This window comes from Crinia signifera, chromosome 11, assembly GCF_055691185.1.
Source record: "Crinia signifera chromosome 11, ASM5569118v1, whole genome shotgun sequence".
Taxonomy (NCBI): domain Eukaryota; kingdom Metazoa; phylum Chordata; class Amphibia; order Anura; family Myobatrachidae; genus Crinia; species Crinia signifera.
The window spans coordinates 87,231,941-87,259,231 of NC_139227.1; the positions used below are offsets into that span (position 1 = coordinate 87,231,941).

Genomic DNA, 27,291 nt, shown 5'->3' on the forward strand with positions numbered 1-27,291 from the left:
ACATAGCGAGGAACAGCAGGTATGGCGAGGGACAGCAGGTATAGCGAAGGACAGCAGGTATAGCGCGGAACTCCAGACATAGCGAGGAACAGCAGGTATGGCGAGGGACAGCAGGTATAGCGAAGGACAGCAGGCATAGCGAGGTACACTAATCATAGCGAGGAACACTAAGCATAGTGAGGAACACCAGGCATATTGAGGAACACCAGGCATAGCGAGGAAAACCAAGCATAGCGAGGAACACCAAGTATAGCGAGGTACACTAATCATAGCGAGGAACACTAAGCATAGCGAGGAACACCAGACATAGCGAGGAACACCAAGCATAGCGAGGAACACCAGACATATTGAGGAACACCAGGCATAGCGAGGAACACCAGACATATCGAGGAACACCAGGCATAGTGAGGAACACCAGGCATAGCGAGGAACAGCAGACATAGCGAAGAACACCAGACATAGCGAGGAACACCAAGCATAGCGAGGAACACCAAGCATAGCGAGGAACACCAGACATAGCGAGGAACACCAGACATAGCGAGGAACTCCAGACATAGCGAGGAACTCCAGACATAGCGAGGAACAGCAGGTATGGCGAGGGACAGCAGGTATAGCGAGGGACAGCAGTTATGGCGAGGAACTCCAGACATAGCGAGGAACAGCAGGTATGGCGAGGGACAGCAGGTATGGCGAGGAACTCCAGACATAGCGAGGAACAGCAGGTATGGCGAGGGACAGCAGGTATAGCGAAGGACAGCAGGTATAGCGCGAAACTCCAGACATAGCGAGGAACAGCAGGTATGGCGAGGGACAGCAGATATAGCGAGGGACAGCAGGTATGGCGAGGGACAGCAGGTATGGCGAGGGACAGCAGGTATGGCAAGGGACAGCAGGTATAGCGAGGGACAGCAGGTATGGTGAGGGACAGCAGGTATGGCGAGGGACAGCAGATATAGCGAGGAACTCCAGACATAGCGAGGAACAGCAGGTATGGCGAGGAACTCCAGACATAGCGAGGAACAGCAGGTATGGCGAGGGACAGCAGGTATAGCGAAGGACAGCAGGTATAGCGCGAAACTCCAGACATAGCGAGGAACAGCAGGTATGGCGAGGGACAGCAGATATAGCGAGGGACAGCAGGTATGGCGAGGGACAGCAGGTATGGCGAGGGACAGCAGGTATGGCAAGGGACAGCAGGTATAGCGAGGGACAGCAGGTATGGTGAGGGACAGCAGGTATGGCGAGGGACAGCAGATATAGCGAGGAACTCCAGACATAGCGAGGAACAGCAGGTATGGCGAGGGACACCAGGCATGCCGAGGAACAGCAGGTATGCCGAGGGACACCTGAGCACTGATATTAGTAATGAGAGATCTCACAGTGTATGTCCTGGTTATTTGCACTGCCCTGGATATTTGATTGATCTGACAGGCATTTTATCTGATCATATTTGCCCAGCATAAATAACTTTAAATCTGTAGCTTTGTGATCTTCTGCACAAACCAGTATTCTGAAATATAAATATTTACACAGGGGATAAATAAGAAATGTGTCAATTTCTGGAATAATATAAAATATCTAAAACTATTTTAGAAAAAAAAGAGAAAAACTTCTCAAAACTTTCACAGTGCGCCAAGTACCAATGTCACAGGATTTCCATGATTACGTCATTGGAAATAGCATAAAAATTTTCGGTGGGGAAATAATAATTTTTTCTCTGTCATTAACCAAAATAATCTTATTTGAATGATCTCATAAATACATTATTGTCTCATGACATTGTGGTAATAGATAAATCTGAATGCATTACACTGCAATGTCTGCTGTCCTTGTGTGTTGCATAAAACAGGAATTTACTGTGCAGATCGGTAGGGCAATAGCTGAATTAGAGGGATATTGGGTTTGGCATCTGGACGGCACACTAAGGCATTGCTTAGGCTGTATTCTCCTCTTCGGTCCCATACGTTTCCCCTTGGTAGAGAGAAAAACAGGAAAGAGGAAAGCACCATGCCATATACCTGTGAATAGAAATAATGATGTATCAGACATAGAGGTGATCCCAAGCAATGCATTTCCACTGCATAGAAAATTCTAACTAGCTTATATTTTGTAGAACACCATGTATATTAGTCCCATGAGAAGTACTTACATAACCAGGGCCGGCGCCACCACTAGGCAGCCTTAAGCATTTGCCTGGGGCGCCGGCCACTGGAAGGCAGCACTTGGGAGCAGGTCAGCGGTGTGGAGCATGGTGAGTGGTGCCCGCATCTCGTCCCCCCATAAAGCCAATTAAGGCCCCACCAGCACTACTCACCCACACCACTTGCTGACCTCTCCCCCCCCGCCCGCTTGTGGACTGTGCGCCGTGTGCCGGAGCAAGTCACCTGCACTACCACTGTCTTGCTGTGGCGCCCGCACCCCCTCCCTTCCCATCCGTGGACCGTGCATCTGCTGAGCAAGTCACACGCACCCCAGCTGACATGCTGCCCCCCCTGCCCGTCCGCCCGTGCACCGGAGCAAGTCACCTGCACTACCGCTGACTTGCTGCGGTGCCCGCACCACCCCGTCCCCATTAGAGTGACTCGCCGGTGGCCGGAGCAGCCAGGTGGGCGGCGGGGCATCCCCCCACCTGGGGCACTGAGGTGCCTTGCACCGGCGCTGTACATAACCGTAACATGTAAAAGCCTCCATACACTTATAGGGAAGAAGTCACATACGATCTCCCTTGAAGCTTCCCAGACGGCAGGATCGCATACGATACATTTAGTGCCGTCCTTTTACACATGATGTATCGGGTTCAGTATGATTTCCCGACATTCAAAATAACGACGGACAAAATACTGACATGTCCAAAATGCCGACATTCATGGTAACAATGCTGACATGTCGACATGTCAAAAAGTCAACATGGGTTTTCTGTGTGTTTTTTGTTGACATACAGATGGAGCGGGTCTCTTCTTTGCAGGGGATGGCGATGGCGAAGCCAGCCGCCATCCCCCGCCACCCGCCATCTGTATATGCGAAAGGGGACGCGCGCGCACAAGATGTCCCCTTCCGACGGCTTTCCCCGGGTCCCCGCCAGCTTGTCGGTGGTCACCCGGGGTCCCCACCGCCTCCCCGCACCCCCCCTAACCCTGTCCGTCTCCCTGAAGCGTGAGGTTCTGGAGATTCTCCAGCAAGAGGGAGCCCGGCTCCATCTGTAGGTCAACATGGACACCGTATATTTATACCGTGTCCAATTGCATGTTTCCGGCACAAAGAACAACTAGGTTTCAAAAAACATAATCATGAAAAACTTATGTTGACTTTTTGACATGTCAACATTTAAGATGTCAGCATTTGACCGTGTTGGCATTTTAACCATATCAGTATTTTGATTTTCTGCCAATGGTTTTCTGTATTTTGACTGTCGGTAAATTGACTGCATCCTGATGTATTGTAGGCGATCCCAGTCGCAGCCCTTGCGATGTTCAGCTCCGGTACGGGTGCCGGACGGGTTCCCGACAGTCGGGATCCCGACGGCCACGCGCTATTATCCCTCGTGTGGGTCCACGATCCCCATAGAGGGAGAATAGAATAGGTGGCTCACGTAGCGAGCCACAGTGCCCGCAGCGTGGCAAGCGCAGCGAGCCCGCAAGGGGCTTTTTTGCGCTCACCACTCCGAGCATTTGGGATCCCGACGATAATACTGTCGGTATCGCGACTGTCGGAGTCCCATACCACACCCCTCCGGTACAACGTGCACTGGACCACGCAGGTAGAACACATGCCATTTGTCACTTTCCATCCGATTTCTCGGTTCAATGCGCCGGATTCAGATGAAAGGGGCCCAAATCGCACTAGTGTATGGACAACTTAGGGAAGAGAGTGTTTTGCATGCACAGACAGCATGGTCGAAAACAGATGTTAACAGTAGACAGCTCCCGAACAGAGCAGCTTAAGCCCTTCATGCATTGCTCTGGATCTTGTTGCATGTCAGCAGTTACTCACAAGCCCTGTTTACATTTCTCACTTTCCTTAAAAAGCATGTTTCATTTCAATCTTCGTTGACATTTCCTTGCAAAACTATCTCCTATTTTGGAATCTAATTGACAAAGGGGGAGATTCTCTAAACTAAAAATGCGGTAAAAGTTATTGTTTTTTTACCGCAAAATCTGGGGCTGCCCCATAGAAACCCCGCCCCGCCCCCCCTCACCTGTGTCCGGGCAGCACAGAGATGTGCTGCAGTGCCCGGACCTGTGACCTCCTCCTCCCTGCACTTTACATCCTCTCCGGGTGCAGGGAGGAGGAGAGCCAGCGCCCCCCCCCCCCCCCCCGCAGCAGCAGCAGCTCCAGGCCGGGCAAGAGAGGGAGAGGGGAGCCGCCGGGACCTGCCGCTCATCCCCTGGTCAACACAAAAGACAGCTCTTAATGCAAGAGCTCTCTTTTGTGATAATTATCGCATATGTTAGATCATTAGTTTACACAATCGACATGGATGCCATCTAAGTATACCGCGTCCCTATGCTTTGGGCACGGTGCCTTGCTGCGCTCGGCACACTACTTTATTCTCCCACCACGCCGTATGTGGATGGTAGGGCATCAAATACCACCTGTCGGCACATGTCGGCTAAAAAAAACATGAAACATTTCGGTACTTATGTAATATCTGGGCTCCCGTTTTTCTTATGAGACCGTGTCCGCTCGCCACACTATATAAAATCAACTCCATGCGTAGTTGGATAGTAGGGGTATGAAAAAATGGGGTGCATTTAACATGGGAGCCCAGATAATACATAAGTACCAACATTTCATGTTGACCTTTTGACTGTTGACTTGGCCATTGTTGACCTAATGCTTGTGTCAAACTTCTGACCCTGTTGACTTTAGCCATGTCGTCCCATTTTAGGTGTCAACCTAATGCAGCCCACACACGCACCGATTCCAGCGTGCGTTGTGGGCTTAACTAGCACACACAGCATTGCATCGTATGCCTTGTGCATACGATGTGCATGCGATGCGATGCTGTGCTAGAAAAAGCTAGTACAAAAAGTATGTGCAGCACATACTTTTTGTACTGTACGATGAGGTGCCGCGGGAGCGCGCACCCCATCGTAAAGCATCGCACCGCCGGCATCGGCGCGTGTGTGGGCTGCATAAGGCCTGTCGACCTTCAGTGGTTGTCCCAGTGCATGTCAAACTTAATAGAATCTACCTAATGACCGCATGATAACGGCAGAACTAAGAATACAGTAAATAAATACAGCCGTCAACGGTTAACTGAAAGAAACTGTCACTAATGTTTTTCAAGGACATTTTTGTTTTACACAGGAAGTCTGCTACGGAATGCAGCCACGATGTATTGCAGATTATCTTAAAGCTGCGCTAGAACTGGGGATAACACTTTACTTATTTGTCCCCTCCCCCAGTACAGAGCCCCGAGGGACTTCCCTGAGAAACCGTTTCCCAGGGCTACTGCATAGCTGGCAGCAGTTGGAGCAGTCTGACTTTTAAGTTCACTTTTTCTTATCCCTTTATACTACTATCTTGGATAAGCATAGGTTTTTAAAACAGGATGCTAAAGGGGATCTCCACCCTTTATTTGACTGTGATAGAATTCAAATGTATGTGGGGATTTTTTCTTCCTTTCAGAGTGTCGTCACAGCAGATTTTCACAAGAGTGACGCTGGTGTTGTTATGCATTTCCGCCCACATAGCAACTCAACAATAATTAGTGCATGACTTAAAGGATACCTGCTCTCCCACATCGAGATGTACTGGTATTCTGTTTCTGACTGTTCAAGGATGCCACAAGCAGTCCAAGGCTGTCCCAACAAGGGCATTACACCTATACATAGTTGCCTACCATCCTGCATTCTGCAGGAGACTCCCTGAAATAGCAGCAATCTCCCTCTCTCCCTCATTAGTCTAGCAATCTCCCTCATTTCACCTAGCCCACATTACAATGTTACATATTTAGGGGAAAAGGAATGAGAGACAGATACATTTACATTGTATCATCAGCACCATCTCCCAGCACTTTAGCAAGTATAGTATCTCTTACTACTGTAACTGCTTTGGGGCTCATCTACATTTGGATATAAGTCATTTTAAAAGATTCCTCTCAGATGTAGCAGTACACAGCCACGCTTCTAGGTGCCACGTTCACAATCACTTTTCACAATCTCTCCATATATGGAACTAGACACGCCCAATGGGTGGCACATGACACGCCCCCTTAATGGGGTCCCGCATATAATTCTATTACCAACTATAATCTCCCTGAAATTGATTATTAAAAGTAGGTACCTATACAGGGGAGGGGATAGGGTTGCCTACCCTCCTGGAATGGCCAGGAGGGTCCTGGAAATCGGGTCCCCCTCCCAGACCCCTGGAAAGGGGGAAAGCCTCCTGGAAAGGGGGCAAGCCTCCTGGAATAAGGTCAATCTCCTGCGACCCCCACTCAGCAGGGTGGTCTGTGGGAGAAATTGACACAAATCGCGTCATTGCAGCCCTGCTCCACTCTGTGCATTGCCTGAAATACCAGCATTGCACAGCGAGTGGGTGGGGCCAGGAGGACCCAAACATGCTGGCCACACACCCACATCTGATGATCTGCCTGCAGTCCCGCCCCTTTCTGCCCCATCAGCAGCCCTGTGCCCCCCCCCCCCCCCTCCTCCCGGAGAGGGCAGTCAGAAACAGAAATTAGGCAACTATGGAGGGGAGTGGGTTCTATTTACCTGTGCTGACTGGAGGGAACCGCCGGTGGCCTGGGAGGGAGAAAGAGGAGCCTGCTTATCCTCAGTCTCTCGGCCCAGCTCAGCACACGCTGCTATGTGCTGAGCTTTGGAGGGTCCGGGGAGACTGATGCCACTGAGCTGATGCCATCTGCAGTAGGAGGCTCCTGGACGTAGGAGGTGAGAGGGACCTGCGTTGACCCTCTCACCCGGTGCCGACAGCTTTGCAAAGGGTAGCTCTTTTCGCAAGAGCCTTCCTTTCCGATACTAATCGCATATGTTAGAATATATGTGATTAGTATCGTTGCAATGCAGGTTGGGATGTATTTCACAATGATAATACATTCCGCCCCCCAATTGAATTTCCTCTAAGTTACACCAAAGTTAAATTGTGGTACTTACTGTGAGTCCTAGTGACAGGAACAGAGAAGTCCTTACCCAATGCCAGTGTATTTGCAGGGTACCAGAGATTACTGATACACAGTCCTACAATGGAAGAGAACGTAGATAAGAAGTGATGTGAGGAGAACGTTTGTATTGGTTGTTAGCATGTATGTATATTCTTTAGGCTGTGTATATATTTTGCTGTGTACCGAAGCAGCCCATAGAAGCTGGGGTATGTGCATGCGCAGTACCGAGGATGATACTGCACATGCGTCAGTCCCTGTCAACTGCATTATAAAGGAGCTGGGACTGCGGCAGGGACATACTTGCCTACCTGACCCTCTCCATGAGGGAGAAAATACTCTGTTCCTGGACTTCCCTGGTAATGTAATGGGGAGCTGGGTAATTGATAAGAAAGGTGTTTCACTACAGGTGATGGCAATCAGACATTACCAGGGACGTCCAGGGACAGAGCATTTTCTCCCTCATGGAGAGTGTTTGGTAGGCAAGTATGGGCAGGGAGCGGCAGCAATCAAGTAGGAGGTGTCGCTTTATATTACACATATATGTTAAACACACACACACACACACTAGGGTGACCAACTCATCCCTTTAATCCGGGACACATATTAATTACACAGGTTCTGTGACTGGCTTTCACCTGGTTTTTAAACTGCCACACCTCAAGACTCCATTTCACCCGGTTTTAAACTGCCACAGAACCTGTGTAATTAATATGTGTCCCGGATTAAAGGGATGAATTGGTCACCCTAACACACACACACTACAGTTGCAGGTTATTTATAGGGATGAAACCAGCCTTTATGTCATTAGGCTCCTCCCCTAGTGGTATAACATGGTTGCCTACCTGACCCTCTCCTTCAGGGAGAAAATGCTCTGTTCCTGGACTTCCCTGGTAATGTATGATTGCCATCACCTGTGGTGAGGTAGGTCATTGATAAGAAAGGTGTTTCACCACAGGTGATGTTAATCATACATTACCAGGGGAGTCCAGGAACAGAGCATTTTCTGTCAGGCAACCCTGTGGTATAATGGGCACTTATAGGGCGAGATTCTCTATTACAGAAATGCGGTAAAAACCCTGTTATCAGGGTTTTTACCGCATTTCTGTATTCTCTAACCCCCCTCCGCAGTGTCACCGCTGCGGAGGGAATCGCCAGCAAAAGCTGGCGGTTCCCTGCAGAAGCCTATGGGCTTCTTACCGCAGCGGTGTGTGAGGGATCCGTCACGGATCCCTCCCAGCATGCCCTGCGGCCGGCGCGTCAGTCTGCGCATGCGCAGACGGACTCCCGGGTCATAGACCCGGAAGTCCAGCAACGGCGCCGCATCGCAAGGGACAGCTCTTACCGCAAGAGCTGTCCCTTGCGTTAATGACCGCATATTTTAGAGAATATGCGGTCATTAGAAATGCGGTGGCCGGCGAAGAGGGCTGCGGATTTTAGAGAATCCCGCCCATAAACCCTTCCTGTGTGCGTCACTAGCTCAAATTAGTCACTTTTCCCTCAATTTGAGATACAACTGTGTGCCTAGGCACCCTGGGGTGCCGACACTTGCAGGGGTGCCTTGAGTTGGTGGATCAGGACCAATTCAAATTATTTATGGTCAATATAACAGGAAAAACCAGTGCTGGTGGTCGTCAGTCATAACATATGTGTACAAATAGAAGCAAATCCTGTCCCACACCATAAGGATAATGTATAAATACAAATGACTCAATTTAATATTTGTTTCTGAATTTTTCAATAAGAAACATTAGGGCTAGGGGTGAATTGAAAAAATGTTAATGCGCTAGGGTGCCATGATTTAAAAAAAATATGGGAACCACTGCCCTAGCGAACAGACTTTGTGCCGAAGATGATAAAAAGAGCAAGGCTCAGACTCCCAAACACAGTGTATTAAAGGTTAATGCTAAACCTACCCTGCAGTTTTTTCTAGCAAGCTCATTTTGCCATTTTTATATTTTGATTTATTATTCCCAAGCCCCGGTTTCTGTGATTTTTCTTGGTCCTTTTACAGAATTTGCCATTTAATTCAAGGGCATTAACAACAGCTGGATCTAATTTAAATTCATATTGAATGTTTCTGTCATACAGTATACATGTTTCTGGCAAATACAGTGCCTAGCTCAGCTGTTATTGAGTTAATGCAGTGGTAGCCAACTCCAGTCCTCGAGAGCTACCAACAGTTTACATTTCCCAGACAACCTAGCTGCTGCACAGGTGCACTCGTTACTCACTAAAGGTGCCCATACACATTGCGATTTTAACATGCGTTTTGAACTTTTAAAGTTAAGGGTTAGAATTGCACCGTGTACCTGCGGGGATGCGATGCGCGCACAGGTACAATATTGTATAGCACAAAAAAGTATCTGCAGGCAGTACTTTTTGTGCTACATCGCATTGCATCAGTTTTGGAGTACATGCGATGTCCATTAGGTGACTTATTTACTAAAAAAAAAAGGTAAAATCGCACTGCATCACATCGCAACCGCACAGTACATCGCATCGCATCTCCTACAACTGCCAAAATCGCACGGCACCTTAACACATTTGAATAGATCCACAGGTGGAGCTAATTACTTCACATGTGATTCTGTGAGGAGATCTGGAAAACATTAATTGTTGGTAGCTCTCGAGGACTGGAGTTGGCGACCCTAGAGTGAATGTAAGTGTAGGGGAAGTCTTGTGGCGGTGTTAGGTCTGTCTTTCAGCTGGACGGGGCTATTCATTTAATATTAATTCTCTTTTGATAAAACATGGAGCTATTTATATAATGAGGAGTTGATTATGTTTGTTACTAACCCACAGAACCCAACATTCCAATATTAGGCCAAGCAGCAAGAGAGCCTAAGACAGCATTGGCGCGTGACAGATGCAAGAACAGGTACAATAATGGGGACTTGTGTAATAACATGGCGCCCGGCTACGCTACGTTTTCAGTGTAGGCTAAGCTACGCTGTCAGCATAGCCCAACTGCTGCCTAGCGTAGTTAGCATAGTGACTCCGCGGCTGCCTAGCGTAGTTAGTGTAGTGACTCTATGGCTCTGTCCCCGGTGTCCATGGCAAGCCTAGTGAGCGCCTCTCACATTGCTGGTAACCACCAGATCCCCTGTGCTGGCAGACGCTGGCGGAGAGGGGCGCCTCTCCATCAGGCAGCAACCCTGCCCGTGTCCGCTTCCGGGACAGCCTCCTTTTCAAACCCCCACTATCCACTCCAGCTTGAAGCGTGGCAAGGGGACACTTTACGCGTCTCCCCGACCTGTTCATACCCCCACTATCCACATCAGCGTGGAGTTGTTTGTGAGCTACTGTGCCCGAAGTGTGGTGAGCGCAGCGAGCCCCGCGAGGGTCCGCGGATAACTTTACATGTATTACACGTGCCCTCCCTGGGCTTGCTGTGCTCGCCACGCTTCGGCCGCGGTGGCTTGCTGCGTTCGCCACACTTTATAAATTCAACTCCACGCCAACTAGGATAGGGGGGGTATGAGCAGGGCGGGGGGACGCGTAGCGCTTCCCGTCGAGGGGGTCACTGCGCTCACCACGCTTCGGCCTGGCGTGGATAGTGGGGGTGTTTCAGGAACACATATCCGACAGGGACGATGACTATGCTGGCCGCGGGAACACTAAGCTACTTCTGACTGACTACACTAACTAGGCTGGCCACGCAAAAACTACGCTGATTCTGACAGGGCCGCTACGCTAACTACGTAACGGGCGCTGTGCTTTTACACAAGTACCGAATAATGTGACCCATTCTACCAACTGTACTGAATTTGGTGGAGTAGTCTCTATGGGCAGCACCATTCAGGAGGTATGTACCGCTCTACGTTGGTGTACCAGTCTGCCCATACCAGCAGTTCTTATCGAGATGCTCTGTCCAGCATAGGAGGACCTCAGTAACATAACCACATGGCATGACCCATCTAACTGGCCTGGCCAATCAGACCGCTGGGAGGTGGAGCTGCTTGGCCAAGCTGGACTGGCTCATGAGGCCATTGGCCGTCCCAGGTGGTCATACTGCTGTGTATGTCCCATATTTGTACACAAAAAATGACTCTGAGGCTACAGAGCCTTTAAACCAGTGGCACGTTGACAGTCCTTCTCTAAAGAGATGATTGGAGGACATACCTGTTGTACTGATGCATTGTCACACAGAGTGTGGATAGCAGACACTTTATGGTGTCCTCCGGTCTTCCCACAGCACTGAAACTGAATGAAAATCCAATGAATTAAGTACAGTCCCCATAATCAGTGCATTAAGGATATACTGTATCATGCATCAGATTAGGTGGAAAAGGCAATAAAACATCTATATGAAGATACTTCTTCAAGTTATCTAAGACAAGCAAGACAATGCTAGTAAAATTAACATTCCAAATAAAATATACGCTCCATGTGAGAATCTGATGGGTCTGGGATGATGTATGATACAATGCTGACACTACGTACTGTGTCATGTGCAAGCAGAAGATGATCCTTCAGTTCTCCAGGAGTCCTCCTAAGGACCTGCTCATATAGGTGATCATAGACATCTAGAAAAGAGGCCTCAACCTGAAAGAGAAAAGTGAGTACAGTACATAATTGCACTGCTCCATCATCAAATGGCCGCCGGGAAGCACAAGGTAAGGTGAGGTGAGGAGCAGAATAAGCCTTTTATTATATAGGATCAGGGCCGGCGCCACCACTAGGCAGCCTTAGGCATTTGCCTAGGGCGCCGGCCGCTGGAGGGCGGCAGTTTGGAGCTGGTCCGCGCCGCATCACCCAGCAAGCTGCCCCATTCATGGGGAGCATTGCGTCGCTGCGACCCGCACCACCCGCCAAGCTCCCCCCCCCCATGGAAAGAGTCATGGCGCCGGACACCCCCCCTCCTCTCCCCTCCCTGGGGAGAGTCGCGGCGGCGCACAGCAAGCCCCCCCCCCAGAAGGTCACGGCGCATCACTGGACCCGGCAGCGTGGCCCCCCTGGAGCGGATAAGTGTTTGAGCACCGGCCCTGTATAGGATATATACAATACAAACATCTACCGTCTGTGTGTGACGGTTCCCATACATTACTGCGACTTCTCCAAGGAGAGTCACAGCCGATACCCCTTGAGCTATATCGCATGCGATCTCGTTCCCCACTGCCGGGAGGATGTCTGAGTCGGAGGTTGGACATGCAAACAGGTCCGATCTCCAACTCCGATTTACACGGTACCACGCATGGAACAGATCTAATGTGAAACACATGCCATTCGGCCACTAATTACCCGATTTCTTGGCCCGATCCGTCGGAATAGGGTAAAAGTGGCCAAATCACACTAGTGTATAAGACTTGCGTGTGTAGGCTCTATCCTGGTTCTGTCTCTGGCACTTACTCAAACTTCATCAGTGTTTTATAGAGACATTGCTGCTGTAGTGTTGTCTGTAATAAAATGATGTTGCTATGGGCAACCGATCAGATACTATCTATTATCTTCTAGAAGGTGCTAAACAAATAAGTAGTAGATTCTGATTGGTTCCCATCTTCAATAAAACTCCATCATAGTAAACAAAGCGCACAGTTTTCGTGAGATTTTATAATGAAGCTGTAAATATGACTACAGCATATTTCACTGTACTCAATTTCTTTTGTGGGTTCCTTTATTCTAATAGCTGTTGTTTTTACCAGATTGAGTTAACATGAAGAATAACCCAATGAATACTGAGGAACTAAATATTTTGTTTAAATTTCTTGAAATTATTCAAGAAATTAGCTGAGCTGAGCCACTGCTGTCCATTGGATATACGATACACACAGCATATTGGTAGCTGTGTATAGAATGGGCGTGCAGGGGCGGGGACAGCTGAGCCAAGCTGCCAATCAGTGCGCCCGAGCCCAGTGTGTTGTTCCTCCCTTCCTCCGGGTCCCCCCTCTGGGTCCAGTCCAGACTAATGCGTGTGACATCATCACGCCACATGCCTTATAGGGAGGCAGGGCCGGATTTCTTACTAGGTCCGTGAGATTTAAATGATTGACGCTAGCTAGACTCTAGCTAGTGCGGTGTGTCTAAGGGGCGTCCAAAAATGTTGTGCCTAGGGGCGACCTGACCCTTAAGTTCGACCCTGTGGGGAGGGCGTCCAAAAATGTTGTACCAAGAGGCGGCCTGACCCCTAAATCCAGAAATGAACACAGGGCATTTATCCTCCCTAGAAAAGGTGTTCTATATGTATATATACCAGGGTTGCCGACCCTCCCGGAATTACCGGGAGGATCCCGAAAATTGGGTCCTCCTCCCGGCCCCCCGGAAAGGTGGGCAACCCTCCCGGATTCCGGGGGACCCCCACGCCACCCCCCGATTGCGGCGTCATCCCCATACCTTTTGGATTGAAATCGCCAATCCGCAGGTGTCAGAGGAGGGGGCGGAGCTAAAATCGCGTCATTTTAGCCCCACCCCTCCACGGAGATCCGTGAATTGGGGGTTTTAACATCCTGGTGGCGGGGCTTAATGATGTAAAGCTCAAGCCCTGCCCCCCGACCTGCAGCTGGAAGTCTCCTCTCCGGGCTTCTCCCGGAGAAGAGACAGAAAAAGTCGGTAACCCTGATATATACTGAGATTCCGGTTTCATGCATAAGCTGGGCCCAAGCACGTGCTCAAAGGAACAGAACCGGTCTCCAGAAAGCTTTTCACAAATTTTTCACCACTTTAGCAGCTGAATTTTGCTCAGTTGTCACAGTGATAAATTAATGATGAATGAGGGCGATTAGTAATGTATCACTGCAATAAGCATCAAATGACAGCACCTAGATGGATAGCTTCTATCACTGAGCTAATGTCTACTTTAATAAACAAACCCCTAAAGCTCCATGTGTGCATATATTATTCTGCCCACCTTTGTTCCCATACTGACAGCTGAACAGGTGAGAGATGGATACTCCCATGGGTCAGATGTACTAAACCTTGAAAAGTGATAAAACGGAAAGTGATAAACCACCAGCCAATCAGCTCCTAACTGCCATGCCACAGGCTGTGTTTAAAAAATGACAGGAAGGAGCTGATTCGTTGTTGGTTAATCGCTCTCCATTTTATCACTTTTCAAGGCTTAGTACATCTGGCCCTAGTGAGCACTGCTGTAGATGCAGGGCAAATGGATTGCTTTCCGTGGCAAACAGGGGCCTGATTAAAGGTTCCAGGTGCCCTAGGCCAGGGCTGGCAACAGAATTCTTGGGGCCCCATACACTGATATCTCTGGGGCCCCCACCTCCTATGCTGCTACACATACTGGAAGCCCATTACCGGATTGCTGCGGAGCAGAGATGGAGGGTTAGATTGGGATGTAAACTAGCCTGGGAGAAATTTCTGGAAGCAGCCCTATTTCTGCAGCCTGCGCTCAATCAAACTGCTCCCTCACCTTGTAATCCCTCACCTTGCGTTCTATCACACTGATGCAATACCTCACCCTGCGGCCTGCGTTCTATCACACTGACACAATCCATCACCCTGCGGCCTTCACTCTATCACACTGACACACTCCCTCACCCTGCGTTCTATCACACTGACGCAATACCTCACCCTACGGCCTGCGCACTATCACAATGACGCACTTCCTCACCCTGCGTTCTATCACACTGACGCAATACCTCACCCTACGGCCTGCACTCTATCACAATGACGCACTTCCTCAAACTACGGCCTGCTCTCTATCACACTGACACACTCCCTCACCCTGCAGACTGCGTTCTAGCACACTGACACAATCCGTCTCCCTGCGGCCTGCGTTCTACAACACTGACGCAATCCCTCTCCCTGCAGCCTGCGTTCTATCACACTGATGCAATTCCTCACCCTGCGGCCTGTATTCTATCACACTGACACAATCCCTCCCCCTGTGGCCTGCGTTCTATCACACTGACGCAATCCCTCACCCTGCGGCCTGCATTCTATCACACTGACGCAATCCCTCTCCCTGCGGCCTGCGTTCTACCACACTGACGCAATCCCTCACCCTGCGGCCTGTGTTCTATCACACTGACACAATCCCTCTCCCTGCAGCCTGCGTTCTATCACACTGATGCAATTCCTCACCCTGCGGCCTGTATTCTATCACACTGACACAATCCCTCCCCCTGTGGCCTGCATTCTACCACACTGACGCAATCCCTCACCCTGCGGCCTGTGTTCTATCACACTGACGCAATCCCTCCCCCTGTGGCCTGCGTTCTATCACACTGACACAATCCCTCCCCCTGTGGCCTGCGTTCTATCACACTGACACAATCCCTCCCCCTGTGGCCTGCGTTCTATCACACTGACGCAATCCCTCCCCCTGTGGCCTGCGTTCTATCACACTGACACAATCCCTCCCCCTGTGGCCTGCGTTCTATCACACTGACACAATCCCTCCCCCTGTGGCCTGCGTTCTATCACACTAACACAATCCCTCCCACTGTGGCCTGCGTTCTATCACACTGACATGCTTACTAACCCCCTGCAGTCTAATCATGACCCTCATCGCTAGTGCCTAACGCTTGAACCCTGTGGCTTAACCCATCCCCCTCTCCCCTCAGCCCAGGGTTGAAACTTGGATTTCCGGCGCCCGGGGCAAACAAGTAAATTAATGCCCCCCCCCCCCCCCCCCACAAAAAAATATAATAATAATAATAATTTTATATATATATATAATATATATATATATATGTACAAGATATAATACAGTGCGCAAATGAAAAAATGTCAATAGTATGGTATTAAATACCAGTCCTTTTAGACGCAGTCTTAAGTCGATTCCTCGGTCGACACAGGTGAGTCACAGCTCCACACTGTTTTAGTGCACTTGCTTAATTCAAGCCGGCAGCTCCACACAGTGAACACAGAGTGTTCTCCCGAATCCAAGAAGCGGGATTTGTTTGATCTAGAAAAGATAAATGTAGGCGCTCCAATGGTGCAAAGATTACCACTTTTAAAACAATGGATTTTTATTCAAGAACTGCACATAAACAAGGGATGGGTAACGTACCGGATACAGCGGCTTACAATCGCCGCACAGAACAGGCATAGGAGGGTGCAAAAGCACCTTACAAGCGTTGGAGAGGTTGCACTCGAGCCCTCTGACGAAGTCCAGCGTGACGAAACGCGTAGGGGCGTGGCCTAGCGTCCAACACGACCGGAGCCTTGAGTGCAACCTCTCCAACGCTTGTGAGGTGCTTTTGCACCCTCCTATGCCTGTTCTGTGCGGCGATTGTAAGCCGCTGTATCCGGTACGTTACCCATCCCTTGTTTATGTGCAGTTCTTGAATAAAAATCCATTGTTTTAAAAGTGGTAATCTTTGCACCATTGGAGCGCCCACATTTATCTTTTCTAGATCATATATATATATATATATATATATACTAAGAGGAGGGCAGTGCACAGCATAGGTAGCACACAGCAGCCAACTTTTACCCTAGTACATAGTGTCATTGCCACTTCCTCCCCCTGCATGCTGCATCCTGCACCCTCTTCTCCTGTCCCTCACACACACCAGAGCCATCATAAAATTCAGTTTAAAAAGCTTCAGCATACAGCTGCCATCGCTGCTCACCTGCACATTGACGCAGCCATGGATATCCTTCCCCTGCCTCTCCTCCACCACAGGACAGCAGCCCTCTGCTCCAGTGCTCCGCCTCCCGAGCCCCGTGTAGCTCCGCCCTCGCCACGTCCCGCGAAGCCCCGCCCCCATGCAACCCCGTGCAGCTTCTTTCTAATCTGTCCTGAATGGTGTTCTGGCCGGGCGGCGCCGCGGCTGAGAGGGCGGACTCGGGGACTAGGGAGGGGAATCAATGTGCAAGCTGAGGTACTGGGCATGCTTGGGGCCCCTCAGAGCGGCGGGGCCCGAGACGGCTGTCCCCCTTGACCCCCCCTGTCGCCGGGCCTGCCCTAGGCTAATCAATACACATGTAGCTCCCCTTGTACTGCTGGTAAACACACGTGAATGGACACTCAGGGACTCAACAGTCATACTGCCTGTGTACATGTAATGAAGGTCATACAACTGGCATGTAGGATCTAATACTTGTGGCGTGTGAAGGAGACTTTGGCTTTAGGCTGCCCAGCTGGCGCTGTAGCACAATGTACGTAAAGTAATGGTTCCATCAGTAAGTTACATTGGCGCAGCCACCTGACAGTCACCTTAAGACCTTTACCCCCCACAGTACTTCGGGGCAGGTAATAGATAACAAGCATGGAATATATTAGGCCTTAATTTTATTACTCGGCTGTCAACTGCAAGAACCCCACCCCACCCCTGGTGCCCTAGGCTGTAGCCTAATCAGCCTATTGGTTAATCAGGCACTGGTGGAAAGATGATGGAACACAGATGAGGGAAATAGAACACTGTGGGCCAAATGTAATAGGGTGAGAGTTTGGGAGGTATGGGGTGAGAGTTTCAGAAAGTGAGAGATTTTGGGAGAGTTTTCCCATGTTTTTCAAAGCAGCAATCAATTACATGGCAAAATCAACCTGGTTTTGCAGTGTAAATGATTGCTGCTTTAAAAAACATGGGAAAACTCTCCCAAAATCTCTCACTTTCTGAAACTTTCACCCCATACCTCCCAACTGCTGTGTTGGGGAAATAGGGACCCGAAAAGGGGGCGGGGCTTATGCAAATGAGGTCGCGGCTTATGCTAATTAACCGCAACCTCATTTTCATACGAGAATAAATTGGGGGGTCTCCCAACTGCCACCCCCCGCAGCGGGACAATGCCTGCCGCGGGTGGGACAGCGGGACAGGACCCGAAAATCTGGACTGTCCAGCTGTAATCGTGACAGTTGGGAGGTATGTCACCCTATTACATGTTGCCCTTTGTATTCTCTCTCCCCGTTGCTTGTGCTGTCATCAAACTTGCTGGGGTAGCTATGTGGGCTGTATCTACCTCTCTCCATAGAGTTGGATTACCTCTACATGAGCTTCCACATGTCCTAAGCTCAGCTCTGACAAACAACATGGAGGATAGATGGATAAATGATAAAGCTAGAGAGGAAATTTGTAAAAAAATAGGTGTATTTGTATCCAGAAATACACTTATTTTTGACATTTACTATCCGGAAAATACGGCAATTCGTATTCGTATTGATGTGCTATCAATACGAATACGAATTTCCGTATTTTCGGGATAGTAAATGTTAAAAATAAGTGTATTTCTGGATACAAATACACCTATTTTTTACAAATTTCCTTTAGTAAATTTCCCCCATAGGGTGAGATTTAATAGGATGAGATATTCAGAAAGTGAGAGATTTGGGAATAAATCTCCAGGTTTTTTAAAGCGGCAATCATTTACACTGCAAAACCAGTTTAATTTTGAAGTGTAGATGATTGCAGCTTTAAAAAAACTGGAGATTTCTTCAAAAATCTCTCACTTTCTGAATATCTCATCCTATTAAATCTCACCCCCTATCTTTATAATAGTCACTAGGGGAATTTATTAGACCCACAGTGGTCATAACTAAATCCCCCAGCAATGGAGCACCTTTTCACTAGGACTGTCCTATGGGGTCGGGATAATTTGGTCTATAGCATGTTGGTCGACACGATTAGGTCGACATGGTTCTAGGTTGACATGGGACCAGGTCAACATGGGTCTAGTTCGACAGGTCATTAGGTTGATACAAGCATTAGGTCGACAGTGTCTAGGTCAACAGTCAAAAGGTCGACATGGGGTTTTTCACAGTTTTTTTACCCAAATGTTGACACAGTCAACATGGACACAGTTTGAAGTGCACCGCATCCCCTTGCGTCGCTCGCTTCACTCGCGATGCTTCAGACACTATTTTATTCTCCCACCACACCCTAGTGGATGGTAGGGCATGAAATACCGCCTGTCGGCACATGTCGGCTCAAAAAACAGTGATAAACCCCATGTCGACCTTTTGACTGTCGACCTAGACACTGTCGACCTAATGCTTGTGTCGACCAAATTAACTGTCGACCTTGACCCATGTCGACCTTTACCCATGTCGACATTGACCCATGGCGACCTATCCCTATGTCGACCTAATGGCATCAACCAACATGCTGTAGACCATAGGTCTTCAACCTGTGGCCCTCCAGATGTTGTGAAACTACATGTTCCAACATGCATTGCCACATTTTTTCCTATAAGAGCATGCCAAAAAAACCTCAGGGCATGCTGGGACATGTAGTTCCACAACATCTGGAGGGCCACAGGTTGAAGACCTGTGCTGTAGACCAAATGACCGTATCCCGTCCTATGTTTGGGTGAATAGATGCAGCATCTGTTTACAGTACAGGGAGAGCTTTGGGAGAGTCCAGCATCTGCAATATTGCTGGGCAAGTCCCCAGAATGATGAGACCCTGTTGTGAGGCCACGCCCCTACCCAGGACACCATACCCAGTTTCAGATGCGCCTGATGGCTTCGATCTCAAATAACAATATGTTGAGACTGTGTGATAATAATGTGGCACATCTGATTACACGTATAGTTATCTACATACATGTGTGACTGGTTCATATTTCCCAGTTATCTGGACTGCATGAAGCTCTGGGTAAAGATCACTGAATCCAGATAAGTACTTACTGATAAAGGCAGAGATTATTGGGTGAAGCCTGTTGTGTTTGGTTTGCTCAGCCCCACCTCACCCACTATGTGGAGATATAACCCATATTGTTTGCATCTCTCTGACTGCCAGCCACCCCCACACTACAGCTACACTCTGCCTCCCAGTTCCTTTGCTCTGTATCCATGCAGGAATCTGAGAGAGCATTATTAATCAGGGAGAGGTATCCGCAGCATCTCATTCATCACTTCTTGGTGACATGGATCAATACGGCGGCGGGCAGCTCTTAGAATAAAATATGTTATAGCCTCACATTGGAATTAATAATGTGCAATACTGTCACCTTCGCATATGCAAAGCCACTAAAGACCAGCGTACTCAGCTGCATAATATCATAATACATATATATATATATATATATATATATATATATATAGACATGTATACACTATGTATAAAATATATACACACACACACACACACACACACACACATATATGTTACTAGCATACTCGACTGCATTATATATTGTATATGCATACGTGTGTATCTCTTATATAATAGCCCAGAACTGTCACTCTGTGAGTGTATAATGCTGGGCGGAGTCATAGAATGAAACTCCGCCCAACATTATACACACAGAGATCTGGGCTTTTATATAGGAGAGGTGGAGCACAGTAGGGATGGCCATCAGCACATCCCCCATCGATGGTTGCCATCGATGGCTTTGAGAGCAGGAACCATCGATGGCTATAAACCATTCTACCTCACACCATCGATGGTTCCTGCCATCGCTTAGCCGCGCATGTGCAGAGCAACGGGACGGGTCGGCCGGGATCCGTGCGCATGCGCAGAAGAAACTTTAGCCATCAATCCAGTTTTACCACAACTTTTACCATCGGAAGCCATCCATCAATGGCATATAACTATTCGACCACTATCGATGCCCAAACATCGAGCACTAGGTCCCAACCATCGATGTTTTGGGAACATCGATAGTCGATGGTCATCCCTAGAGCACAGCAGTACCCAGCACCCGCTACCTGCTAACTCAGTGTCACCAGCACCACCTTCATCCCCCGGCATTATCCCCTCCCCCTCAATCGACCCGTGGCCCGCACTGTCACTAGCGCACCTCCCCATTTCACCCGGCAGCATCCGTAGCCGAGCGCAGAAACAGAAACTACAGCACCCCCACGGGATCGGTTTGAAATCCTGGCGGTCAAAATCCCGACAGCTGAAATCCCAACAAGGGGGGACGTGGATCGCCCCCCTTGCGGGCTCGCTGTGTTCGCCACGCAGCGGGCCCGGTGGTGGGACACCTAGAGGGACAAAGTGCCGGGATTTCGGCGGTCGGGATTTCGGGATTTTCAACTGCATTCCCCCCACACCTCTCACAATACCCACATGCTGCCCTGCACCTAACCAAGCCACACGGCCCAACTCCGCAACTGCAAATCAACCACACACACCACCCCCATGCACCTCTCCCTCACCAATATCACCCAACTCTTACCCACGCAATACATGCGTTCACAGGTTAAGTGGGCGCAGCCCCCTTGTGAAGAGCGCCCGTAGGGCGCGATGAATCACCTAGTATGTATATATACACGTATATGTATAATGACAACTTTTTTCTAAAAAGTAATTTGAAGCCACAAGATATTGATGTTTTATAAGCAAGCATGGGCTTTGTGCTTTAAGATCTGGACTGGCTCCTGGTTGCAGAGTATTGGGATGAATCTGATTTCCATATTGTTGCATCCACATTAAGGGACCTATTTATTAATCAATTCCGCCCTCAATTTTTTGCGGAATTAAGTATCTCTTAAATGAACCAAACAGGCAAGCCAGATATCTCACCTACTTTACACCTGCCACCTCCTGCAGCAAGAGCCACAAAGACAACATCTTGCCTGTTATAGGGGTGTGGTATGCGGTTCCGTCAGTCGGGATCCCGACAGTCATTAGCCCGACGTCGGGATCCCGACTGGCCGGACTCAGACAGCGTGGCCAGCGCAACAAAGCCCCTTGCGGGCTTGCTGCACTCGCCACGCTGCGGGCACGGTGGCTCGCTATGCTCGCCACCTATTCTATTCTCCCACTATGGGGGGCCGTGGACCCCTACGAGGGAGAATAGCAGACGGCCGTCAGGGAACCCAGCCGCCAGTGTTTTAACAGTCGGGATCCCAACGTCGGGTTAATGACTGTCGGGATCCCGACTGTCGGGACCCCGTCCGGCACCCGTGCCATGGCTACAGGGGCTTCAGATAGCTTTGTCCTGGTAAAGAGAGCGGGCGTGGGGTAGGTGTGGCCAGACTTCTCTTTATAAATTATTTTAAGTGACCAAAATAGCTCCCTAATGCAGGGTGGACAACTGCTCTCCCCATGTCCAGCAATGTGTGTTGGAGGGTGGACATTCCCTCGGGTGGAGGGGGTGTGGCCTAGCACAGCATCCCCCGTTTCCGTCATTTTAGGGGCAACCTAAACACCTGGGCAGCCCCTTGTTCCACTAAATGCTGTGCACATGCACACAGCCTCTATTCAATGACCACAGGCTGCTCTGCAGAGCAGAAGAGCAGTGATCACAGACTCCCCCAATTGTTGCCCCCTGTCTGCAGTTCAATTAGTAGGACTGTCCTGCTGTAATTGGGACAGTTGAAGGAATGCCACATTTTATGTAAATGAGAAACTCTCCATGAGGCCATGCCCCTGTAGTGATGCCAGCAGGGACTTTCTGTGAGACCACGCCCCTTCCTACAAGGCCCTGCACAACTGGAGGGGCTATTGGCCAGAGGAGAGTTCCAGCGCTGCAGTAAAGTGATTGTGGATGTGATCACTTTACTCCTTCCTCATTATCATAGATATATCCTGACAAATATATGCGGCTTCACGGTTATAAGGATTTTTACTATTTGGGAACTGACCACATATTTTTAGAATATGCCCCAAAGTCAGACTTTTGGGCAATCAAGTTGCAAGTGCATCAAATTCACCATGTGTTTTAAATCTACAGTACATGAAGATTCAATTCAAAGTCCCATTCAAAGTACAATCTGCCATTAAGTTTTTATTGTTACATTTGATGCTAATTATTGAAGACACTTTAATTTATGAACTGTTATTTCAAAAATATGTCTGTTTAACCATTTGAGTGCCAGCGCTGCTGTGAGAGATGAGCAAAAGATCTGCTACAAATACCAGGGCCGTAGTGGTGGAATATGAATCAGTGGTACTCTTTACCTAGAAGGGCGCCCATCGAATGCACTAAAAATCGGGTGCGACGCGATGCCCGCGATTTCCCATAGGGACCAATGTTAAAAATGAGATTGGACCCGATTTTAGTGTTCAATGCCTCAATGCCCGCGATTTTTACATAGGAAACAATGTTAAATGGGCCACAGAGCCCTAATAGTCACCGTGAACTCTGAAATGGCCCCCACAATTGTGAACGCCACCCCACGATCAACGTGAACCCGAAGCGTGGCGAGCGCAGCGAGCCCACGAGGGGCGTCGGTACGCGTCCTCCGACCTTTTCATGCCCTACTATCCACGTCGGCGTGGAGTTGAGAATAGAATAGTGTGGCGAGCGCAGCGAGCCACCGAGGCCCGAAGCGTGGCGAGCGCAGCGAGCCCCGCGAGGGGACGCGGATACCTTCACAGTTATACGCGTCCCCTCGCGGGCTTCACAGGTGTCCGTGGCGAAAAGCGGACACCTGTGAAGCCCGCGAGGGGACGCGTTTACCTGTGAAGGTATCCGCGTCCCCTCGCGGGGCTCGCTGCGCTCGCCACGCTTCGGGCTCGGTGGCTCGCTGCGCTCGCCACACTATTCTATTCTCAACTCCACGCCGACGTGGATAGTAGGGCATGAAAAGGTCGGAGGACGCGTACCGCCGCCCCTCGCGGGCTCGCTGCGCTCGCCACGCTTCGGGTTCACGTTGATCGTGGGGTGGCGTTAACAATTGTGGGGGCCATTTCAGAGTTCACGGTGACTATTAGGGCTCTGTGGCCCATTTAACATTGATTCCTATGGCCAAATCGCGGGCATTGAGGCATTTAACATTAAAATCGCGGTCAATCACCGTTTTTAACATTGATCCCTATGGGAAAATCGCGGTCATCGCGGGCACCCGTTTTTAATGTACCCGCGATTTACCTGCTATTTTTTACCCCCGACGCCCGCGATTCCAATCGCGGGCGCCCTTCTAGGTAAAGAGTACCGAATCAGTTTAGTTATTGACTGCAAATGGCCTCAAGTCAATGAATTGAGGTTTAGTTAAATATTGCGCCTTCCAAAAAACTCCAAAACAGTTGCTGTGAGTGACACCGACATTTTTAGCAGAGATTTTGCACATCTCTCACAGCAACGTTGGCACTCAAAGGGTTACATTTAGTTGTATATATATATATATATATATATATATGTGATAAATACTGGCAAATATGTCAGCACTATAAGTTATGTACCTGGCTCTCACACACTTTTGTCCAGGTCAGTCCAGCCATGAGTGTACAGAACAGGAAGCCAAACCCTATGAATGCCTGCAGGAAAGGAAAAGACTCTTACTGTAAATAAATCAACTAAAAATAACCTTATACAGTATTGCAAGATTTCTCCAGACACCTACTGCAGAAAGTATTAGCAAACTTCTTTTTCTGTTGGCAGTGATGAATCTCTAGCTATAAGTAATGGTATACACTACTGACATCTAGTGGCCATAGATAGTGTTGTAGGGTGAATATCGCCAACCATGGGGGTAATTCTGGTTGAATCGCAAGGCTGCGAATTCACAGCCATGTGAGGCTGACCGCAACCCATCCGCATGGGCGATTCCCTTGCAGCCTAGGGAAATCCACCCACATCATTCAATGGTCGGTGACCATCGAATGATGGCGAAGGTGCATACATATAAAAGTGACTCTCAAATCACTTACATATGTGTGGACGTTTGGGAGGAAGTGGGCGGGCAGAGGACAACCAGTGATGTCAGCTGGCCGCCCCCGCACCCTCCTCAGGGCATTTGCTTGAGAACGAATGGGTCCGAATGAACGGACCTGAATAAGGTCCCATATGTAGAAATGTAGGGGCCAATTCAGACCTGCTCACTAGGCTGTGTGTTTTTGTGTCTATTCAGTGAGTGAAAGGGACTGGGGGCATGAACAGCAGCTCACAGAGCATGGGCCATGCCTGCATAGTGGCAACAATCAGTAGGGCGTGGCTTGCAGCCAAGGCATCCCCTCAAGGCCACGCCCCTTTAGCGGAGACCACATCCTTTTTGGACGTGTTCGGTAGAGCCGCGTGAGGATCCTGGTCCAGTCACCGCCCTGAAATCACTATCACTTTTCAGTACCATTCTTCATGGCAAAACAATCAACTACATGAACATCGATAGTTGATACTTTAACCATGCACATGTGCAGATGGTGCCTGTGCATAGCGGGTCAACATTCTGCATTAATAGGACATATGGATAGTTTCTCCATTTTGCCCAAATTGTGTAGATTTGCTTTGGTTTGTGTTCTAGCTATTCAACATGACTTTTTCTAGTACAGATGGAGCAGCTCTCATTAGATTCTATCCACTGTGCGCCATCCACCAGAAGGGGGTGCGCAGGCACGCCTTGCTTGCGCGGCCTGTTTTGACGGAGCCCGCCGCCGCCCTCTGCCGGCACCCCGACCTTGCCCCCGTATTGCCTGTAGGCCCCCGCAGTCCCCACTCGCACCCTCACTCTCTTTCTCCCTCTTTCTCCAGTGCCCTACAGGCCCAGTGCCAGGCCAGCCCAGCAATGGCTTTTATTTAAAAAAACGCTGTAATCTTTCTCGGTGCCCTGCCCAGTGCCCAGCAATGGCTTTTATTTAAAAAAAAAATGCTGTAATCTTTCTCGGTGCCCTGCCCAGTGCCCAGCAATGGCTTTTATAAAAAAAAAAAAAAAAAAACGCTGTAATCTTTCTCGGTGCCCTGCACAGTGCCCAGCAATGGCTTTTATTTAAAGAAAAAAACGCTGTAATCTTTCTCAGTGCCCTGACCAGTGCCCTACAGGCCCAGTGCCAGGCCAGCCCAGCAATGGCTTTTATTTAAAAAAACGCTGATTCTGATTCACTCGGAAAGGCACAATCACTCTCTAATTAAAAAAATCATATGCACTGCAGGTGGGGCTGATGTAACATGTGCAGAGAGAGTTAGATTGGGGGGGGGGGTGTACTTCAAACTGATATCTATATTGCAGTGTAAAAAAAAAGCAGCCAGTATTTACCCTGCACAGAAACAATAAAACACCCAAATCTAACTCTCTCTGCACATGTTACATCTGCCCCCCTGCAGTGCATATGGTTTTGTCCATTAGAGAGTGATTGTGCCTTTCCGAATAAATCAGAATAACCCCCATTGTTTTCCCCAAACTCATACTTTCCTACTTTTGAAAACTAGTTTCAGGGATATTATAGTTGGTAGTAGAATTTTGCACAGCACCCCATTAAGGGGGTGTGTCATGCTGCACCCAAAGGGCGTGTCTAGTTCCACATATGGAGAGATTGGGAAAAGAGATTGTGAACGTGGCACCTAGAAGCGTGGGTGTGTACTGCTATATCTGAGAGGAATCTTTTAAAATTACTTATATCCAAATGTAGATGAGCCCCAAAGCAGTTAGTAAGAGCTTTTATACTTGTTAAAGTGCTGGGAAATGGCGCTGATCTATCGCTCATTTCTTTTTTCCCAAAAAATGTAACAGTGTAATGTGGGCTAGGTGACATAAGGGAGATTGCTAGACTAATGAGGGAGAGAGGGAGATTGCTGCTATTTCAGAGAGTCTCCTGCAGAATGCAGGATGGTAGGCAACTATGCCCCAAAATGTTGCTACTTACTATTGCCATGAGGTGCTGGGACTCTCGCAGAACAGAGAGGGCACTGACGAGGACAGTGACAAGCAGTAAGATGCAGACAGCACTACCATACAGGACCACTGGGGAGAAAAAAATGATATGTCAAGCATAAATATACATATTTCATATTTAAAGCATGCTTGTTCACAGTTTTCTGTGAAATCACCTGACTAAAAGATCACATATCATTGGACGTCTTTCTTTTTACCAATTAGAGCATCACCATGTGATACAGCTCCCATGTCTACTCATACTATAGATAAGCTATCAGTGTGTATATGTGGGGAGGATTGGTAGATTATATGTTAATCGGTTCTTCCTACACTTCCTGACAGAGCCACATCAGTAACTGCAATCTGGCAGATGCCACCCGCAGGCTGACACAACCAAACCTTCCTTCAGCTCTAGTATGTGTCTTGTTGTTACACAGTATTAAACTAGTATAAGCTCTAAGGGGTTTATTTAATAAGATTGGAGTTCTAGTGAAATGGGATGTTGCCCAGAGCAACCAATCAGAATCTACTTCTCATTTATTTAGCACCTTCTGGAAGATAATAGTTAGAATCTGATTGGTTGCCCATAGCAACATCCCATCTTCAATAGAAATCCCATCTTAGTAAATAGACCCTTAAGGCGCAGGTTCTGAAAGTCGGTCCTCAGGACCCCACACAGTGTAATCAGGTTTTGCAGGTCTCCTCACAGAATCAAGTGAAATAATTAGCTCCACCTGTGAATCTTTTAAATGTGTCAGTCAGTAATGAGTGCTCCTGCTGGGTA

At 48.8% G+C, this 27,291-nt stretch overlaps 1 protein-coding gene across 4 annotated transcripts in view; it reads right to left on the reverse strand.

The window, feature by feature from the left end:
* Window positions 1-1,075: 1,075 nt before the first annotated feature.
* Window positions 1,076-27,291, reverse strand: part of TSPAN32 (tetraspanin 32) — a 40,385-nt gene continuing 14,169 nt past the window's right edge. The window contains exons 3-8 of one of the 4 annotated variants that reach the window (XM_083164837.1): window positions 26,497-26,594; window positions 24,103-24,177; window positions 11,570-11,671; window positions 11,249-11,329; window positions 7,155-7,202; window positions 1,076-2,018 (exon numbers count right to left, since the gene is read on the reverse strand). In XM_083164837.1, the coding sequence (XP_083020963.1) occupies window positions 1,854-2,018; window positions 7,155-7,202; window positions 11,249-11,329; window positions 11,570-11,671; window positions 24,103-24,177; window positions 26,497-26,594 (569 nt within the window). In that variant the 3' untranslated portion in view covers window positions 1,076-1,853. Of the gene's footprint in view, window positions 2,019-7,118; window positions 7,203-11,248; window positions 11,330-11,569; window positions 11,672-24,102; window positions 24,178-26,496; window positions 26,595-27,291 lie in introns of all 4 variants that reach the window. The other 3 variants (XM_083164836.1, XM_083164838.1, XM_083164839.1) reach the window with 3 other exon arrangements.